The sequence below is a fragment of the Rhipicephalus sanguineus genome, chromosome 1 (genome assembly GCF_013339695.2).
Source record: "Rhipicephalus sanguineus isolate Rsan-2018 chromosome 1, BIME_Rsan_1.4, whole genome shotgun sequence".
NCBI lineage: Eukaryota > Metazoa > Arthropoda > Arachnida > Ixodida > Ixodidae > Rhipicephalus > Rhipicephalus sanguineus.
The window spans coordinates 136,320,788-136,342,703 of record NC_051176.1 but is presented as its reverse complement, the minus strand read 5'-3'; the positions used below and the strand labels follow the sequence as shown (position 1 = coordinate 136,342,703).

Here is a 21,916-nt window from a genome sequence, read left to right as displayed (position 1 = left end):
ATTATGAGCGTCCGTAGCGGCGGGTGTAGTTGACGGGAATGGCGCTGATTTCTCTCCAGAGGGGTCTGTGACAATCTCAGCACGCGAGAATTGGGCGTTGAACGCGAAGAACAGGCACGCCGCTAAGAATATAATTCTCGCTGACGAACCCCCACGTCGGTGGTTTCTTGCAGTTGAGTACGCGAGCATTGATGGCAAATGTGATGTAGTACGTGTGATATGCAAAACTCCAGTCATTTATCGGCCAGTGTTCTCGCTTCACCTTTCATTAGAGGTACGATATATACCGTCTTGCTCAGAAGCGAGGATTGAAACAACCGGGAAAAAAAGGTGTCGATTCGGTCGGCGATACGAGCAACTGCCATAAAGTTGTGCGCCTGCACAAAATATCGACCAGCCGTGTGCTGCCGAAGAAGCTGGATCTAGTTGGTATAAGAGGGCAGGGGAGAACTTTGCAGTACGGCGACTGCATGCTAATGAGCCGGGCGCTTCGAATGGCGAGGGAAGCTGGCTTCGAGTCGCTCGGATTGCAGCCTATCATCAAGAAAAGCCGTAATGAGATTCCGAATACAGGATATTTCTGTCTACTAAATGTAGCTTACCGTCAGCAGTGAACGATGTGTGTGCCAGAAGAAGGCTTTCAGCGGAATAAAAAGAACAGGAAGCTCGACTGGAAAATGTAAGAGTACAAACAACATACCATGCCAGATGTAAGGTCAACTGATGGGAATTTAAAAAAAAAAGGTACTCCCAGCTTAAATGAGCTACTATTTGTCAGCAAATAAAGTCATAATAGTATTTCACGACAGCATAACCGCTTCAGTGATCTGCACGATCGAGTATGCGCGGCTCCACACGAGTTATAGGGAACACAAAGCAACAAGCCGCAGGAACGAGGGACCAATGACAACCGCAATATTTACCTCCACTTCGGATCTCATTGATGGTCCCAGTTCGGAGTGTTATTTGCGACTACGCGGCGATGGAAGCCTCTCAGATGACATGAGCCATGAAGGGCGCTTGGTACCTCTCTCTGCCTCTCTCTCTCTCTACACTTCAAGGCCGGGAAATCACCTTAACACGCTACTGACTTCGTATCTACCCTTCTTCCGAAAGGCCAACACTGCCGTCAAAGCGCTTGGTGTGCAGCAAAATGACCTAGAATAAAAGAGGAGTAAACCAGTTTGAATACCACGTCCATTGACAAAGGAAGTACAATACACTCCACTCCACTCCCGCGACAGCACATTGCGTCAGCTTTACCGATCACACCTGAGGCTAAGGCAACATGTTCGCCTTCTGGGCTATCGTATAAAGAAATGGAGGAAAAGGAAAGCGGATCAAACTCACTTTGGATACTGTTTTAAGCGAAGCCTTGCACAAAATCTAACGAGCAGACGATAGATATACCGCATTTATTTGAATCTAAGCCGATATTTTTTTTTTGGAAGGAACGATCCGCGAAAGTGGGGGGTCGGCTTAGATTCGAGTATAGATTCGTGTACAATGACTAAGTTCTTTTTTCTGGCCTTGCGAATTTCAGGGGTCGGCTTAGAATGGGGGCCGGCCGAGATTCGAGTAAATACGGTATGGCCGCGTCCAACTATAATGCGTTGAAGATAAGGTCAACTAGAATATATATATATATATATATATATATATATATATATATATATATATATATATATATATATATATATATATATATATATATATATATATATATATATATACAGAACACAGGTTATCTATTAAGGGTGATGCCTAGGCAATAAGTAGAGGCCGGAGTTTTAGGCATTAGAAAAGCGCGTTTTGGGCGCTGGTCCGTTGGTTCGTTGAATGCCCCCTTGGCCCGTTGATTCCTTTTGCTTAAGTCACAGTTTTCCATCGTGTGGTTCTCGGCAGTACTATGTCATTACATACGCGGTCCAAAAACCACTGTTCGGCCTCCCTGCATGTGGCGCGTAAGGCTAATGAACCCGATGTAGCAGGTTGAAATCCTAACTTCTCTCGCAACATACCAGACTCGTACACATTACAGAAAATAAGCAACCAATTACAATTACATTTACTTCCTTTAAAATGTAATTGATTACAGTGGTCAATTATACAGCCCCAGAAATGTAACTGAGCTATTACAGATATGTAATCGATTACTTTTGCGTTACTTTCCTTCAAAATTTTATTGCTGTAACACAATAACATAGGTTTACTCAAACTACAACGAACTACTGTGGCTTTCATGGTAGAGAGAAGGCTGGAGGCTTGCGTGAAAGCTTCGAGGCTTACTGTGGCTTCATGTGATATAGTGTTACGCGTTGTTAACTTTCAACAGGAGTTTTTGAAAGTTGTCGTCGCTGATTCTTTCACACTTGCTCGTTAAGAGGTCGGCTGCTACACCGAACACTCTCTCAATGCTTGCGCTAGAGGGAAGAGCGGTATTATAACGTAGGAGCCCCTTGCGCACCAGCTCGTAGTTGCGCAGTACTTCGATGCCATGTCCTCTATGAAGCGTCGCGCTTCGCTGTTGCTTGCGCTCGGGTAAGGCGTTTCAGGTAAGGCCACAGAAAAGTTGCAAAAATAGGCTCTGTCGGTCGCATATTCTTTGGGACGAGAACTGCCGTGAAAAGCTGGTTAGAACTTGATTTTGCAAAGAAAAGTAATTGATTACCGGTAATGACTTACAGGAAAATGTAATTGGATTACCCAGAACGTTACAGTTTCGAAAAAAGTAATCGATTATATTACAAAATTACAAGAAAATCTAATTGATTACAAGTAATCGATTACTTGTAGCGCGTTATGTACAACTCTGCAGCATACATGCATACAATAAAAAACTAGATACAATGACAGCTTCGTATAGTGCCAAACCTGAATGAAGAGCGGAGCTGGGTGGCTTTCCTTGTTCCTCTTTTTATTTCTTCTTTTTCTTTATGTTAAAGAGACACGGCGTGCAAACACGGACACAAGAGAGAAGTCAAGACACCACATACGCCGGCGTTTGTGGTGTCTTGCCTCCTGTCTTGTGTCCGTGTTTGCGCACCCTTCCTCTTTAACATGAATACTTACCAACTAGCTCAGCTCTCTGTTATTTTATCCTCTATTTCTTTCTCTCCGTTTCTTGTATCTCTTTTCTGTATCTGTCTCTTTCTTTTTCTTTGTTTCTAGTTCTTTCTTTCTCTCTCTATCTGTTTCTTTCTCTTTCATGTTGTTCTTTCTATCTTTTTTTCGTGTCTCCTTCTTTGTACCTCTTTCCCTCTCTTTCTCTGTCTTTTAATTTTTTTGTGTCTTTATTCCCATTATTTCTCTCTTTTTTTTCTCCTTCTTTCTATCGCTTTCTTTCTCTCTCTCTTTCACGTGTTTCACGTGCACCACTTCGCCGAACAGAGTTTTCGTTTATCGTTCGCACCTCCTGTTCTCAGTAGTGGGGCTTCCCCAATTCCTGTGGCGCAAACCCACGTGTGGTTTTCTGCAAACACCAATGTTTTTACGGCCAGCTTAAACAACTCCGCTGTTAAATAATTCATGTGGCTGCAACATTCACATGGGGACAGAGTACCAGCGAAGCTTTATTCGCGTCTCTGCTGTAGGCGGCAATCCGCTCATTTCTACGGCGTGCCACGAATGCAGACGGCAACATTCGTCCTCGGACTCATGGTATCTCGCTGATTACACCGCTCTTGCGCGGTCCAGCTTTCGCGTTGCTGCTGTCGATGCGTCTCCAGTTCTTTAGCTTTTTTTCTACGGCGTGAGCGCGCTGCGCCGTCTCGTCTACTCGCCTTTGCCGGTTTCTGGCAGTGTTCTACGTCTTACTACAGTTGCCCCACCTCCCAACGCTGAAGCAAGCGCCGCCGCGTGAGCGCGCTCCGCCAGCTGCATCGTCTCTATTTTTGTCTCCATCTTTTTTTTTCTTGTCTACATACGGACGCGAGCCGCCTAGAATATGCCCTCTTTGGGAATGCATGGGCGGAAGGTAAACAGCATCGCTGTATAAAAAGGCGGTCACAACGGTTACGGGGCCCCTCAATTTAACAGCGAGACTTAAGTGACGGGGCCGCAGCTGTGTGAAGCGTAGCGTGCAGGCGTTACAGTGTACAGTTGCAGTCGGCGAGTATCTGCCTATGCCGCATTTTTTCGCTTTCAACTAAGCGTTACGAGAGGTCTATCGACGTATCTGTGTAAATTTGGCTCTGTACATGTCGTGGGCCTAGTAGGTCGGTCAACTAAAATGACACCTAGATGTAACCTCCGCACGCACGTTAGAGCACACGTCAGTTTTATGGAAGCGAAGGGCGCGCTATGGCGCTCTGATGTGCATATCTGAAGCAGCGTTCGTTGGCGTATTCCAGATAGATAGATAGATAGATAGATAGATAGATAGATAGATAGATAGATAGATAGATAGATAGATAGATAGATAGATAGATAGATAGATAGATAGATAGATAGATAGATAGATAGATAGAAACGGTCGAAGCGTAGCGACACACACACAACAGCATAATAATAATAATAATAATAATAATAATAATAATAATAATAATAATAATAATAATATCTGGGGTTTAACGTCCCAAAACCACGATATGATTACGAGAGACGCCGTAGTGGAGGGCTCCGGAAATTTCGACCACCTGGGGTTCTTTAACCTGCACCTAAATCTAAGTACACGAGCCTCAGACATTTCCGCCCCCATCGAAAATGCAACCGCCGCGGCCGGGATTAGATCCCGCGACCTTCGGGTCAGCAGCCGAGCGCCATAACCACTAGACCACCGTGGCGGGGCACACACACAACAGCGCTTGTTGTGTGCGAGTGTATATGTGTTGCTCTTTCTTTGTCCTAGGTTTTAATGTGCGCTGTTTAATTCAAGGGGGGCAAGGAGGTCGTTAGGCGAGCGCACGACTCATACTCTAGCTAGCCGGGCCCCGGAGGCTGAACAGCCGCGCGCATGTGTGGCCCTCGCATGGTATCATGCATGTGATCTGCGGATTGTGCAAACACTGGTAGAGGTTAAATGGCTGGCTGCTTAGTCGAACGACCCTGCGGTTTCTCTTTATTTTAATAAATGTTTTCACTCTCTCTCTATATATATATATATGCGTTATCTCAGCTTTGTCCCCCTATGATGTTGTTCGCTCCAACTACAAGCCTGCCCGGTCTTCTCTAGCAAGTCCGTCTCCTGATGTGGAAAAAATGATCGCGCCAGACCTTTTGCTGCACCAAGCTGACGCGCTCTTTCGCCTCCTTCAATCATACTGGGACGTATTTAACTTTTGTGACCCTCCACTAGGGCAAACCTGTGCTGTGAAGCACCGCATCAACACCGGCGATGCCTCTCTGGTCCATCGAAGGCCATACCGCGTATCTCCAACTGAGCGCCACATAATTCAAAAGGAAGTCGGCAAGATGCTCGCCAAAGACATAATTGAGCCATCCTCTAGCCCATGGGCTTCCCCTGTAGTTCTTGTCAAGAAGAAGGACAACAGTTGGCGATTCTGAGTAGACTACCGACATCTGAACAAGATCACTAAGAAAGACGTGTACCCGTTACCGCGCATTGACGACGCCCTGGATCTCCCCCACGGCGCTAATACTTTTCCTCCAACGACCTTCGGTCAGGATACTGGCACATTGCTGTCGACGACATGGACCGCAAAAAGACCGCTTTTGTGACACCAGACGGCTTTTACGAGTTTAAGGTAAGGCCTTTCGGGTTATGCAACGCTCCGGCCACCTTCGAGCGGATGATGGCCACTCTCTTGCGCGGGTTCAAGTGGTCAATTTGCCTGTGTTACCTTGACGACGTTATAGTCTTTTCTCCGACCTTTGAAACGCACCTCAAACGTCTTTCCTCCATCCTTTCTGTCTTTTGCAATGCCGGTCTCCAACTGAACTCGTCAAAGTGACACTTCGGACGACAGCAACTAACCATGTTGGGCCATCTTGTCGACTCCTCTGGCGTACGCCCTGATCCTGATGAAGTTCGAGCCGTGCTGAACTTCCCCGTCCCGACCTGCACGAAGGATGTCCTCAGCTTTCTCGGTCTCTGCTCGCACTTTCGACGTTTTGTGAACAATTTTGCGGACGTCGCACGCCCTCTCACAGACTAAGATGTCCCGTTCTCCTGGGGCACTGCGCAGGCTACGGCGCTCTCTACACTCATCACGTTGCTCACCACACCACCTATTCTGGCTCGTGTCGACGTTTCCGCCCCAACAGAAGTCCGCACCGACGCCAGCGGCCACGGAATCGGTGCTGTATTGGTCCAGCATCAAACCGGGTGCCCCGTGTTATCACCTATGCCAGCCGTCTCCTCTCCGCGGCCGAACAGAACTACTCAATCACCGAAAGGGAGTGTCTTGCACTCGCTTGGGCGGTAGGCAAATTTCGGCCCTACTTACATGGTCGACATTTCACCGTCACAACCGATCACCACGCACTCTGTTGGCTCTCGTCTTTGAATGATCCCACTGGGCGTCTTGGTCGTTGGGCACTCCGACTCCAAAAATATAACTACTCCGTGTGTTACCAATCTGGCCGCTTACACCATGACGCTGACTGCTTGTCCTGCAATCCAGTGGACCCTCCTGAGGATTTGGATGAAGCGCCACCATGTGTACTCTCCCTCTCCGCTTTAAGCAACATCCGTGATGAACAGCGTCGAGATCCCGTCTTATGTGACATAACTCGTCGGTCGGGCTCGGGCGGGCCGGGTCGGCCCGCCCGAGCCCGACCGAGCCCTTTGCCGACCGAGCCCTTTGCCGACCGAGCCCTTTGCCCGAGCCCTTTGCCGTCGGGCTCGGGCGGGCCTTCGACAAAGTCAGCGGGCCCGGGCCGGGCTCGGGCTCGGAAATACGGCCCGTGCACAGCTCTAGTGTGTGTGTGTGTGTGTGTGTGTGTGTGTGTGTGTGTGTGTGTGTGTGTGTGTGTGTGTGTGTGTGTGTGTGTGTGTGTGTGTGTGTGTGTGTGTGTGTGTGTGTGTGTGTGTGTGTGTGTGTGTGTGTGTGTGTGTGTGTGTGTGTGTGTGTGTGTGTGTGTGTGGTGTGTGTGTGTGTGTGTGTGTGTGTGTGTGTGTGTGGTGTGTGTGTGTGTGTGTGGTGTGTGTGTGTGTGTGTGTGTGTGTGTGTGTGTGTGTGTGTGTGTGTGTGTGTGTGTGTGTGTGTGTGTAAAGAGGGTGACCTTATGTTTAGGTCGGTGGTCCCACGCCGCCAATTTCCCACAGGGTGAGTGCCCTGTGGGAAATTGGTCCCACGAATGTGGAGAATGGGTGCAGGTCTAAGAACCAGGGCTGAAGAAGGTGGTGTGTATAATTTCAGCACAAGGAACTTCGTATCTGGCCAGGCCACATATTAGAGTAGCCGCATTTTCCATAGTTTCTACGGGACAAATACTCCTGATGGCCGTAAAAAATCACGTTGTGGACGTGTTCCGGGAACATACATGTGACAAAATAGGTTTGCCGCTCCTGTGCTCGTCGTTTTATAGGATGGTCCCCCTCAGTGGTACAGTGGTAATGGTGCTCGGCAACTGACCTGAAAGTCGCGGGTTCGATCCCTGCGATATTGGTCGCATTTTGATAGAGACAAAATCCTAGAGTACTGTTCGATGTCTGTGCACTTTAACGGACGCCAGATGGTCGAAATCTCCGGAGCCGTCCACTACAACGAGTCTCATTAACATACTGTGGTTTTGGCGCACGAAACCCGAAATATTGTTAGTTTTTTATTGGACGAACGTTATTTTAGAAGACCGGTTACAGTCACCTCATGCCATATAGACTAAAAAAATTAAAAAATACAACCTCAGTATTTTACTTGCCTTGCTTTCAGCCTCGAAGTGGGCCGTTTCAATTCAAATGAAAAATATCCGATATAACGATGTCTTTGTGACATTCCGTTGTTTATTGAAATTTCACACGCAAATGAAATATGGATAGCACTCGATGCCTCTTCGGAAGAGGTGTTGATATAATGTTGATGTACGCTGTGCGGCAACTGCTTGCTCGTAAAGTGCAGCTAGCAGCATAATATATGAGGCTATCTAGAGCAGCACAAATGTCACTTGACAAAAAATCGCTGTTATCAAAGTTTAACTGATGACTGATAAACTTGGCCACCTCCTACGTTTAATACTGCAACGCTGCTCTCAGGTCGATGCTGTTGCTTCGTAGGTTTTCCTCGCCCAGTAAGTCCTTGAAATACCAACTTGTCCAGTGCTGCCGCGGGTGCCTCGCACGCGATGAATGCCACGTACGCCAGCAGGCAACTCCAGATGAACACGCCAAAAAATAGGGTCACCTGATATAAATTGAACAAAGACAGTTTCGTTATTTTCAGATAGAATAAAAATAGTATTATGCGTGCATGAAGCTCTTTTTTTTCCATTGATTCAGTCAGAAGTAAGCAAAAACGCGAAGAAACACTCAAGGCAAATTAAACGGAGTATCTTGCTTGTTATGCGACCATGATGACTGCGGAGAAGAATACAAACAAAATAAGAAAACAGAGGGTGCAACAAGAAATTGAAGGACACTTTGTAAATTCCAAAGCGTGTTCGGTGAAACCCTGTGACCATTCGACTGACTGTGTCCTGGTATCGGGGGAAGCCGCATTCTTGGGGCGCTTCTCCGAACCGCTTGCCGTGAAATCATCTCCGGGCCGACTAACTCGACTGCTGCAACGAGACGTCTGACGAAGGAGCGTTGCCGCGCACGCCGCTTTGCCATCACGCGATTGCTGAGAGAGTGTGAGGGGGCACGGACGGACGCCGCCGCTGGATACCGCCGCCGCATTGCACAACAGTTGCGCAACGCGCGTTGGAAGGAGCAACGCGCAACTGTTGCTATGCGCCGCTCTGCAATCACGTGATTGTTTAGGGATTGTGAGGGGGAGAGGCCACAGCTGGCATTGTTCCAGGGCACGGACGGACGGACGGACGCCGCAAGTAGTAGTCATTAAAGGCTTTCGCCTTAAATAATTCAGGGCCCCTTCCCATATCGGGAAAATGGGCCAAAGCGAAGCTTGTCGTGTGCGTGCTGGACGTACTACTTTCCTTTCTTTCTTTCTTACTGTCGCATTGCACAATGCTCCCTCCTAACTGTTACCTTCCTCCACGTCGGGAATCGGACCTTCATCCGCGCACTTAGCAGCGCAATACTTAGGCTGCTACAGCAACGATGGCAACAACGCCGGTCATGCGTTCGTATCCGGGCAACAATGAAATGTGGCAGCGTGAAATGACAAGTCAGCTCTATGAAAGATCAGATTGCCATATCAGAAACGGATGGTCGCCGGAAAGCCCGCTATCGAAAAAGCATCAATTATTGGAGAATGGCACATACAAATACGCATGGGACGGGCGCACCTTCGAGGGCCGCATTTCTCTGCGCCGCGGGCATCGGCTTTTTCCCGTACCACCCCACGGAATGCTGTAAGTTATAACAAGTATCGCTTGAATACGTGCATGCCCACTAATGAGAACACGTCAAAGAATGGGCACAACTTAGTCATACCCATGAGAGCGCATCAACGCAGCCGTCGCTGTCACGTTTCACTCTGAATGCTTCAGGCAGCTGAAATACGCAGCTGAAGTCCTTTATGAGCATGGAAGGCTCATGTGGAAGTCAAAAATGGACGGATGTCTAATTAATCAACAGTGCGAGGTTATTAAACATACCAGGCAAAATGTATGCAGGGCAGGCAGCCTTGAAGTGCCGATCTATCTATCTATCTATCTATCTATCTATCTATCTATCTATCTATCTATCTATCTATCTATCTATCTATCTATCTATCTATCTCCTCACCACTATATATATATATATATATATATATATATATATATATATATATATATATATATATGAAAGGGGTGGTGGTTGCAGGGGGGGGGGTGAGCTAGTGAGTGGGTGTGTGGGTGTGGGAAGGAAAGAGAACATATGCCATCGCAGAGTCGTAAACACGTATAGGAAAGGTACTTGAGGATTATTTAATTATTACTGATTTCTTTATTGACAAAATGAAGGAGTTGATGCTTCAGAACGATTCCATAAAGGCAAAACTCTCCGTCAAGCCCCCCCTCCCCCCGGCGCTTAAAATATATTTCTGTAAAAAAAAAAAGAACCGAGAATGTGAACGTTGTAACATTGTGTATTGTACGCAAGCCTTCCTTTATCAACTGCTTCTGAAAGTGAACAAAACAAGGACTACAGTCTAAGACTAATATGAGTGGATTTTCTCGCGAAAATCCACTCATTTCGCGAGAAAACTCGCACGTTTGTGGGCGTTACCTGAGTAAAGTGGGACCAGTGCATACGTTCTCTTGATGCGTGTAGCAGTAACATGATGAAGGGATAATGTATAAGGTACACGCCGAAGGACAGCCTGCTCAGTGGCGCAAAGAAGCTCGAAGATAGAAATTGACCGATGAATCCTGCAAGAATAACATTTGAAAAAAAAAAGCAATGACGAAGCATTAGCAAGTTATCATAATTAAAGTAGTCATGATTCGACTAGTTAGTCAAAATATTGTCTACAAGTACTGACGTTGTAATATTTCTCACCCTTTTGGTTGAAACGAAGGGCACAGACAGGTATACGTATCACCGATCACGAACTACATCTTATAAGTACGTACAATCAGAGCAGGATCCTATGAAACTACGAATATTGTCACGTGGTCGTGACGTTGACGAAGACAGCAGTCAGCACGTCCGAGATGAAACTGTTTATTTGGGCCGAACTTGTGGCCGGGAAACTGAAGGTCAAACTACAGCAATACACTGATAGCGTCGAACAGAGCGTCGACCGTCGACGAACTGACAAGCGGTCAAGCGTGTCGGCTTTTATACAGGCGCTATCGAACTTTCCAGCGATATCGCTGGTGGCGGCGTTATCTCTCGACAAAGCTGGAACATTCGCGTGCGGCGCGCAATCTTAACAAAACGATCTACAATGATCGGGAAGTCTTGCTGACAGTCTTCGGGGGTGTAGCTTCAACTCATGAAACATAAGACACGCGGCAATATTATGTAGTGAATTGCGATTAATCTATTCCCCGAATACACCATAGTTCTTAGCACACAATCGGTATTCTTGTGGAGTGAAATTTTTTTAAAGGGGACGAACCCCGTGGCAGTTATATAGGTTTCTTTTCTACGGTTAAGCATTTCTATTATCACCATCAGGTTGCACAGGCTCATGGGTATAATTGAGCTCACAGTGAAAAGGCACTACAGTCTTGGTAATTTAACCAATATTTAATTAAATAAACCCGACTGACTGATTTCGAGTGGTTCAGCTCGCAGATAACAGCAAGGAGGAGCCCCTTTGCTTGCACGAGCCAACGACAATCAGTGATGCGTGATCTGCGTCTCCCGGCACGTTCCCTCGAAATGTTCCCGATTTTCGGAACTGATCTCAGAAAGATAGCTGCTGTTGAGTCATGACTCAGACGGAAATGCTAACAGCCGGGCTGTTCTGTACTTGCAGTTCACACTTAGCTGGTCTATACATGTAGTCAACGACACCCTGACGGTATTCAATAGCTATCACGATATATATATATATTACTTTCCGATCCGAATTTGCCGCCTCTTCCGAAGGGGCACCTTGCTGTACTGAAGGCAGGATACGCTGCTGCTCTTGCACAGGTCGTGTACGAGGAACGACTGGATAGCTATTCCTCTATACCCAGATATTTCGCAACTTTCTATTATAGTTTCGGTGTTCTCCAGGCTTAGAACTTGAAATTGGTGATGTAGAACAAATGAAGCATTTTACAGCGGAGCTGTTAAGCTTTTCGTTAGGCCGGTTCGCGTCACCAGAAAACTGAAACAGCCTTTAGCATAGCATAAAAAATCTTGGTTTTAAGCGGGAATGGAACCCACGCCGTCTGCGTGGCAAGCAAGTGTTCTACCACAGAGCCACGCCAGTGTTCAACACTGCTTCGGAAAAAAGGACACAGAAAACATATACATGCGTCATTAGTAAGGTAAGCGAGTGATGTGAGGGTGAGAAGGAAGGAAAGGAGGAGGTGAGAGGTACAGGAATGGGTATGCGCCGCAGAAAGCGGGTATGTGCCAAGCAGCCCATATCATAGCATAGTCATGCATAGTATACAGTATAGCAAAGGGGTGGGAAAGGAAAGTGAGGATGAGAAGGAATGATGCAAAGGGCGAGGAGGAATAGAGGAGGAGGCCACAGAAAGGGGGCATGCGCCACCGAAAGGAAGATAGACCTATGAAAGGAGAAAGAAGTCAACCTGGGTTCGCAGGTGGTGGCGCTTGCTTGCCAATCCAAGTTAAGCCTACATTTTCCCAAGGAAGGCCGCCCAATTCCGCTGTTCCTTCAGGCTTGGCACCTTCAGTGCGAAGCTTCCCTAATTTTTCGGAGCTTTCGTAATCCTTTGTGACGGCTCTCGAGGGCGACGTCAACCTTGTCCGACAGTTTAAGCAGCCTATCTGTAAGTTGACTTTCTACCACACTCTAAGAAAAAAAAAAGAGTCAAAAGAGGGTCACGGCCGCGTGACTCTCTTCGGGTGTCCATTTGACCCCTTTTGGAAGGTACAGGCAGAGAAAGAGAGTTCGCAATTCGACTGGAGTCACGGGACTCTCCTGAAGCGCGTTTCGATTGGCGGCGTCGCCGTATACGCCATACATATCGCGCGCTTGCCCTTTGGCGCCGTTGTGGCGCGTTGGCTCGACGACGGAGGCGAGGCAACGCGCCACAACGGCGCCGGGGTGGCGTGCCGCTTCTGTTTTCCTCTCTGTCTCCTCGTCTATTGGAATGCGTTGCGTGTTGGTTGCGCGGGTTGTGTGTCTGTTCATGCGCGTCTTCGGTGGTGTTGGTGTTGACGCCGGCTCCGTGCACGAAGTGACTCGGTGACGCTTGGAGGATGGAATATTCCTGGAGCTGCGGACAGGAACAACGGGCGCCAGTTAACGGTGAGTGTACTGCTTTCGTAGGTACTAATCATATAGCTTTAGCTGGGCGTCTGCAGCAGCTCTGCGGACGTTATCTGCCAGCCATTTCCAACAGCAGCCTGTGTCCGCAGGGCTGTTGCGGATGCCTAACTGTCACGTAACGAGTTGCCACCGCTATGCGCGTTGCTGTGCAAGCTCCCTTATAGTGAGCGATGCAAACAATTATCAAGGGTCATTTTTTGCTGATCGCACGTTGTGTCTGCGCTACTGAATGTGCAAGATGTCGTTTTGAGATGCACTTTAGTCTACTTCATAACATTTCCATCGACCTTGAGTGTGTAGCGTGCTTCGGCGCGTGGGAACGTGAAAAAAAAAATGCCTGTGTACAGAACGCTCAGACGCACTATATATAATGGTTTTTGTTGGCTTAAAGACGGTAGTTTGAGGTGCAGATATAGTACGGTGCTTCCAGAACGTACGCGGTAGTCATTCAAGTTGGACAAGCTTCACCGGTAAAGTGAAAAAGCTCTAAACTTTCGACGGCGCGCGTTGGTGCGGCCGCGGCCGTGCACTCTTCCCTCGTTTCTGTTTGCTGTTTTCGTGATTTGCATACACTGCGATGACGTTGGGCGTTATTACAGAATCGAGTGAGTGTGCGTGATTGTGGGAGCTATGTGCGGTAATTCTAGCATATGACATGTCTGATCTCGACGTCAAAAAACTTGGTTCCTGACCATGCCTGTTTGCATTTGTTGTTTTGTTGTTAGCCTTTGTTATGTCTGTGTGAACCACTTATTGTGTAGGTTTTGCAAACCTTTACTGCAATTAACATATTCTCATCATAATATCACGTTCTTGTTTTCAGATACCGTTTTTCATGGTGCTCACGCTGAGCAGGAGCGACAACCTAGCAAGCCACAAGTTTGATGTCTCCAGCCGTCACCACTTCTTGATTTATTCTTAATCATAAGAATAAATATGGAAATATGATGCCAATTTCTGCTGTTTATTTAGCACAATATGACACTGTGCACATCACAGTCACACATTTTAGTTGGCTATACTCATACGAGCATGTAAATGAGGAATAATTAACTTCTTAATTGGAAATCACTGACCATCTTTTCGCGCTTTCTATATAACGTTGCTAGAAAATATGTGCTGTTTTGACGAGTTTTATTAAAATAATGCTAAAATTGAACTATTCTTTTTTTGCAGTCGCTGGGCAGAACGGCAAGTATTATTGCACTTGCTTAAAATGAATACTCCACTATTTTCAACAGTAGTCGCGCAAAAGTTGAGCAAGGATCAAATGAGTAGCTTAAAATACTTGTCGAGTCGCTTGATGCTTCGGTGTGGGTCCCTTGACCCCAGTAGGAGCGTTACCGGCAAGAGTCGTCTCACTCCCTATAAGTGGTAACGTGATCCTCCCGATGAGAGTCTTTCCACTCTTCCTAGAGGGTAAGGGGACTCTCCTAGAGCGAGCCGACCCTGACCCACCAAGAGAGTCACCGTGACTATTTAAAGAGAGTCCTATACGTGGCAAGTCAGAACTCTCCGAAAAGAGCCACGCATACTCTTTTTTTTCTTAGAGTGCAGCCAATCGCTTTATCGGAAGAGCATGTTTCTTTCAGATATGAGAACATAATTTATGCGAGGCATGACGGGAAGCTTGACAGTTTGTGTGCTATAAAACACTTGCACAATAGTAATCCAAAAATGGCAGCAGTTCAGGGTAAGCTGGAAGCTTGAATGGAGGAAAGTTCGTGAACAAGGAGTGTCGCTGGAGCAGACGTTTCGACAAGCGTATACTTGTCTTCAAGGCTGCAACTGATTTCCTTAGCGCGTATATGTATATGCGTCGCACCCTGTCCTCCAACACAAACAAAAGGGGGGCGAAGGGCAACTGCAGTTGCCCTACCCTCCCCTTTAATTTGGGTTGCTCCTCCGCGATTCTCCGTTCCCTTTGTTAACGCATGGCTGCCGTGAAACGGAAGAAGCAGCTGTTCTCCGCAAAGCCAGACGTCGCGACGTCACCGCTGCGTGCAGCATCCCAAGCAGCACGCTGAGTACGATACTGAATAGCAGGGCCCGCATTAGGGTCAAGGCGGACTAGAGGCTTCTGGCGCCCGATGAGTACGCACAGCTGCGAGTTGTTGAGTTGTTTACATCGATACCGAATTTTCTCGCGAATAACCCGCCCCTACATGTAACTTGCACCATCAGCGACACACCTCAGAAAAAGAAATCACCGCGCATTGCCGTGAAACTGGTTTCTTGTCATTATCGGGACGGAGTGCCGGGAAGCCAACTTGCGCACGAAAATTTGCTATGAAAATACAGTAAATTTTTTTAAACATTTATATCCAATTATACGGTATATAGAACTCATTGCCGATTTTTGCGACTTCTATATATGCGGGTTCGCCTGTATTACGTCTCTTTAAAGGGGTCATGAAGCACCCCTTGGGCTTGTTGAAAAAACACATCCTGCGGAAAGCTGACACGGCTATGAACTGCTCTGCAAAATATTACATTCGTGCGCGCCGCGTAAAGGCCACAAGCGGAGCGCGAAGTTGCCGTTTCCTCAGGCGCCCTCTTTTCAAACAGAGGCCGGTTCTCACTTTCGTCGGTGGGCGGGGCGTCGGCACGCTGACGTCGCGGATCTGCCAGTTTACGTCGCAAGAGATATAGCATGCTTATTGGCCGATAGCCGGATGAGATGAGCTTCTTGCCACGGGGTGCCGCCACTCGCCCGCGCCGCACTCCTCAGTCTGCTCAATTTACACGGTAGCCGCACTCTCGCACGCGAATCACAGCGGGAGAGCGATCGCGTTTCATGACGCGCGCTGACGTAACTTCTTTCCCCCGTGCCATCCCTCCCTGTCTAGCTTCCAGTGCGCTCGTCGGCACGAGAAAAGAGAGAAAGCGCTGGGAGCGTGCGCCAAACCCCCGTAACTCCGCTCATTCTTGACGGATTCGAGAAATTTTTGCGGCAATCGATTCGGGAGGCAGTACACTCCGATACTGAGGTCATTAGATCATTACTTGGAAAAGTGGTTCATGACCCGTTTAATGTCGCTCCTCGCGCGACATGACTCCTGTACATGGTCTCCCAAAGCAGTTTCACGCACATGCGTAGCTCTGTGTTAGAACATTAGAGAATTTTGGTATAACTGAAACCGCTTACGTTAGCGTTAGCGTGAGTCTCGACGCTAACGCTAAAACGGAACGCGCTGCGTGCCAACTGGTGGTCTTTTAGTACAGCGGAAGGCCTTCCCGCTAACGCTAGCACAAGCACATACGGCGCCATCTAGACATAAAAATCTTAAATTCACTGTATAATATAGAACTCACAAGTCTGCCACTAAGTCGAGCTGACCCAAAGTCACCAAGCTGCTGCAACCATAGTATTTCCCAATATTTAGTCAGGGAACTCTGGCGCTGCGATCGTTCAACAACCATAGGAATGATGGGTAGTACACGGATTTGCCTAATCTTCGTGCTTGCGGCTTCGAACGCACTTGTGGCTTCGTTTATTGTTGTATTTTGGCGGTTGTTTCGGTTAAAAGAATGGATCGTTGTGAACTTCCTGACCCGATTTGAATTGGTGAGCCTAAAATGTAAAGGTGGTGAAGTGGAACTGCTGAATGTTCGTTGAACTTCGTCTTGCGACAAAGCGGCTGCCGGCGACACGGGGCCAAACGGAGCCGAAAGAACGAAGCTTAGACAAGTCCGCATACTACCCATCATTCCCATGCTGGCTGAAGCGCCATGCGTTGCAACTCCCATAGACACTAGCGCCAGGAATACCTCTAGTAAATATTGTAGGAAACTCTACGGCTGCGCCTCCGTGCCGTGTTTGGTTGCGAATGGCGAATGTAGAGTCACTGGAAAATCAGAGTACCGCAAAGGTAGGCTGCACGCGGGCAACATTGGGCGGCGGCGGCCATTTCCCTTCCAGACCGCCCGGCATGTTGCTAGCGTGTGTTGTGAAGTGACCAATCTTTTAGCCTCAGTGCCGTGTTACGCTCGGCGGAACGGCATTATGTGTGTGTGTGTTTCTTGAAGAGGATATTAGAAGTGATTTCGAGTCATCGACAGGTATGGATCGACTGCGTGGTTAGCGGTGTAACTAATGAAACGTACGGCGAATGTTGCCATGTGCTCGCGAACTCTGCATGGCTTCATCTGTCTATTTTCGTGTCACGCCCGGGTGTGTTCGCTAGGTCCGGAGCTGCATAGTTGCATTAGCGCAGCGACATCGTGCCAGATGCCGTTTACTTCAACATTTGGTGAATCTTGACTGTTTGCACTAGCTTTGCAGTCGGTGTTCAGGTTCACTGCACTCGAGAACGTTATCCAACAACATCGAGAACATTCAACATGGCCTCCTTCGACTGATCGCTGACGCATACCTTGCTTGCGCACCATGTTTGCTGTTCAACTGGTTGATATGTGTAATAGAAGTGGTGTGTGTACGGTAATTGGAAGTTGTGCGCGACGTATTTATGTCTTGATTCGGAACGCCAGCAGCCGAACGCACGGGCGAATCGGCGTGCGGTAGGTAAGGTGCATCTTATCTTGCGAAACGTAGAAAATAGGCCATCAAAAATTATTGACATCACTACATAATTGTTTCATTTCCTATTTCTTGTCTCCTTAATATTCTCAACGTTGCAATGAATTTGCAAATATTTTGCTGTGTTCCGACAAACACTTCTTTTTTTCGTTGCCAGTGCGTGAACAGCTGGGGTTTGGTTTCTGCACTGCTGCATTTTTTTTTCATAATACACTCTGATTAAAACTTCCTCGGCTCGGTGCTTTATGTTCTTTTGATCAGAAATAGCATATCCCGGAATTTTTAAAGCGCATGATACTGCAACAAAGCATGTATATAGACCTAGGGCTCGCATAAAATCGACTGCCTCAATGCGTGGGACCTGCTTTTTTTTTTTCCTGTCACCATTTCTCACCCACTAAACAGTATTTTAATGGTACGCTCGGCGCAATGCAGTGTTAGCAGCATTTTGTTTTGCAACAAATTTAAAAATACGCTTGATACCTTGCCTTATACCAAGTTTATCAACAGAGCTCCACCCTTCTGTTTTGCGCAATGGCAAATGATCATGCCACAATTGCCTTCCAGGTATACCAGTAAACAGTCATTATTTTAATAAATCTTCGATTTCACTCTCGTGGGTGCCACGCTCGTAAGCCTGATAGCATGCGTAATCTGTTCTACAGATCGATATAAACAGCCGAGCAAATAGAAAGGTATGTAGTTTTCAATATCCCTGACCATAGCGAACCGAAAAGGTGAAATATCCTGTCGCATAAGACCTTTTCCAGCAAAGTTAGTGTAGTTCACTGCAGGAAGGAGTGTTATTCGAGGGGGCCGAATTCATTCCGGCCAACTATGCAGCCGCGTAGAACGGTGCTCTTTGATATTAATTTTTCCCACACGGCCATGCAAAAATAAACGAGATTCCCAGAGTAGCTCACCAGTAACGTTCGATTGCTGGTGAGCTACTCTCTTCTGGCATCTGCATGCAGTGGCGTAGCCAGGGAGTGACACACCGGGCCCGTGCCCCCCTCCTCCCGAAATTTTTTTCCCGTGGCATACGTAGCACGAAATGACACTCGGCCACATCTGCCTGCCAAGCCCCCACTTCAGATCAAAGAGGTGCCCCCCCTCCCGAAAAAAATGTCTGCTTACGCCCCTGTCTGCATGACGCGTTTAAAAAACCGACGAAGTACTTCTGGGGACCGTGGTACTGCTAAATGTCCGGCCACGCTCTCGATTGAACGCGCCCGCACCCAAAGCGCTTGGAAGGGATATGGCGGCGAGAGGTCACGTGATGCGAGTAAGCCAATCGCGTGGGCGGCGGCGCGCAGAAAACAGGTGGGATACTCTCAAATTTTTCTAGTGACTCTAGGCCAATGAAGACAGCATTGCCATCTCTGCGCGGCCGCAGCAAACACGAGCGAACATTGTGCTTGTTAAGCCTTCAACACCGGTTTATCGGCAGTATACGGCTGGCGAAACATCATTACTCAAATCTAATTCAAATATGAGCATTATTTGCGAATAAATGAGTATAATAATGGAGGCCGACTACTAGAAAGATTGCAAGTTTACGGCTCTCGCTTCAACAGGCGCCGCCATCTTGCCCTACGTACGGAATCCCTTGCATGCGTTAGCGTTGAACGCTAGATTCTGTAAATAGCGCACGTACGTGAGAGCTCGGCCTACGTTTACGTTCTGCGCATGCGCAGTTTGGAGCACGCAACATTAACGCTAACGCTAAATCCTTGCCTTTGCTGTCTTCCGCTGTACTAAAACTCTATTTCCCTGCCACACGGAATCCCTGACTTCGATTACAGCTCGAACCCTGGTTTTTATAAATGTTACATGGGTTTTTTACCGCACGCCACGTATTCAAGGCCGGTGTCTGATGAGGCACTTATGGCTTTTGCCTTAAAAGGCACTGTTAATTCTGCAGTAGAGATTATAACGTCAATGTCGTAAGTAGCTCACAACTGTTAAGATGGTCCTGTTAGCTGAGCTTTTGAATTGAACCTTAATATTATCCAAGTACGTAATTTGCTTCAGATACCTTAGCGCACCTCTATTCATAGCCTCTACTAGCAGAATCTTCTTCCAGGTGTTGTACCTCTAGACCTAGTTTGGCAGTGAACTTTACAGAAATATGTAGAACCCGCGTGCTGTCCAGGCATAGATAGTCGATTGCGTTGGAATGGTATGATACCAGCGCATAGGTGCAACCCTGACGACATGATTGGCGCCATAGATGCGTTGGTTAGTCTTCGTTTGGCGTTTGGTAAACCACAGTTTGAAAACCACGTTCCCAGGACCTTTCCGCCGACGCCGAGCAAACATCGGTGTCCTCACTGTCACTTCTCTTTTAAGGCGCAGTCCTCACTGACACACTGGAGCCGGTTGTTCCCTCGGAAGGCTGCGGATTCATCGCCGCGATTCGCGAGCTAACGAGTGGATTGCTCCAAAACGGCTGCGAAAAATTCACATACAGGCTGACAATATCTGTTCCTAATAGTATATACAAGCGCTTCGTTCAAGAAAACACGAAGACAGAGGTAAGGCATGTAGACCTCGACAACTCCATGCAACTCCATGGACACAGGATCATAAGTCTTTTCCTTGTGTTCATGGGCGGGAGTTAAATGCTTACTTAATTTTACTAGCTAGAAAGCGCTCACCTGCTCGCCCAGTTGCGCAAGCTAGCGTGAACCATGCAAGGAAGAGCGACCACAGCACACGCTCAGAGAAGGCTGCCACCAGTTTCACGGTTCCAGAAGGGGCTTCGTGCCTGTACCAGGGAATCTTCATGAAGGTGACACTGAGCGCGCAGGTGACGGCCACGCACCAGCAGGTCACCTGAATGGTCTGTTCCAGAATAAGCATCACGTTGATGAATATACTATGCATTTAATAGAACGCAAGTGCTAAGGATACGAAAAAATAATAAAAGTGAACGTTGTAGAGCTCATAAATAGCTAGACCGCCAAAGGTACATAACGTTCATTAAAACTGTTGTGAACTCTGCGTGCACGGAGGTCGAAAAGCTGTCGCAAATTTATATGGTGAATATTGGAGCAGAATGTGCCAGAACGTGGAGAAATCGTTGCGCATCATTGCTGAGAAATAAAAAAAATAGCTTAGCTTGCACTAGTGGTGCAAGACTGGAGTAAACAGTGGATCTTGTGATCGACCTAGCTTCTTCCAGATTTTGCTAGGCTTGGCTAAGTATTGCTAGGAAATGCGAACTGTTGCAAGTTGTTACGTGATTTTGGCGGGAGCATGTCTCGTGACTGGTTACGTCATTTTGAGGAAACATGTCACGTGACTAGTTTTTACGTGATTTTTGGCGAGAACATGTCACGTGACCAGTTGTTACGTGATTGTGTTACCTCGTGGCTTCTGCTCTCTTTCTTTGTTTTTCTCTCTTTCTTCCTATTTTTCTTTAGTTCTTTCGTTTTTATATCCCTTTTTTGTGTCTGTTTCTTTCTTTCTCTCTCTGTCTGTCTTTCTCTGCATTAATCTTTTTTCTCTTTCTTCCCTTTCTTTCGATCTATCTATCTTTCCTTCTCTATTTCTCTCTTTCTTTCTTTCTCTCTGTACTCGTTCCCTCGCCCATCCGAGTTATTGCATCCCACCTCGAACAAATCATCTCAGCGGGAGAGTGCGCGCCAGGTTCCCGTGTTCGGGGAGCGAAGCAGAAGAAGAAGGCGACGGAGAGATCGCGCGCTGGCATGATGATGATAGTTTTCGCGAATGCGAACCGGATGTTTGCCGAGCTTAAACAGCTTCGGTCTTAAAAAGATCGGAGCGCAGAAATTTAAGCGCAGACGCAAACGAAGCGCTTCCACCGATTGCGCCACTCATTGTTCAGAATGAAAGAGTGAACAAGCAAACGCGTGACTTTTGCGGAGCCCATTTTCTAGCAGCGGCGACATGCAAAGTAGCGCATGCACAGATGGTCCAATGCCCTTGCCAACGCTTTGTTTGCATATGTATTGTTACGGACGCGTCGTCGGACGTTACGGACGTTATCGTCGGACGCACTCGCCGCATGCCGTAGTAATGACGTCATCGGCGATCATGTGAAGGCGTACGCTACTGTGGCACCATCTATAATCGGCTACAACTTAAGAAGTCCGAAAAGGCCCCGTCAAGATAACCGAAGCGCGGAAGCCGATCGCCTTCGCAAGTAATGAAATAGGGTGATTCCACGTAAGATCGAACAAACGATGGCTGGTCGACCTCTCAAATTTATTTCAAAATTTTATATATTATTGCTTGATGAGTGGAAAGAAGAGATCCGCAATTTGTTTTGCCGCCAAAAATTTTTTCGAACCACAGGAAATGAATAATGACGAAGAGGTGGAGTGGAGCGCTCATCCGCTCTGCTGTTTTGGCCAACTTTCGTTATGAATTGCACAAA

The 21,916-nt window shown here is 47.4% G+C and overlaps 1 protein-coding gene across 3 annotated transcripts in view; it reads right to left on the bottom strand.

Annotated features, from left to right (window-relative positions):
• Positions 1-7,695: 7,695 nt before the first annotated feature.
• Positions 7,696-21,916, bottom strand: part of LOC119398813 (nose resistant to fluoxetine protein 6) — a 194,103-nt gene continuing 179,882 nt past the window's right edge. For all 3 annotated transcript variants that reach the window (XM_037665639.2, XM_037665630.2, XM_037665649.2), the window contains exons 13-15: positions 20,172-20,358; positions 10,295-10,437; positions 7,696-8,303 (exon numbers count right to left, since the gene is read on the bottom strand). In XM_037665639.2, coding sequence (XP_037521567.1) covers positions 8,088-8,303; positions 10,295-10,437; positions 20,172-20,358 — 546 coding nt within the window. In that variant the 3' untranslated portion in view covers positions 7,696-8,087. The remainder of the gene's footprint in view (positions 8,304-10,294; positions 10,438-20,171; positions 20,359-21,916) is intronic.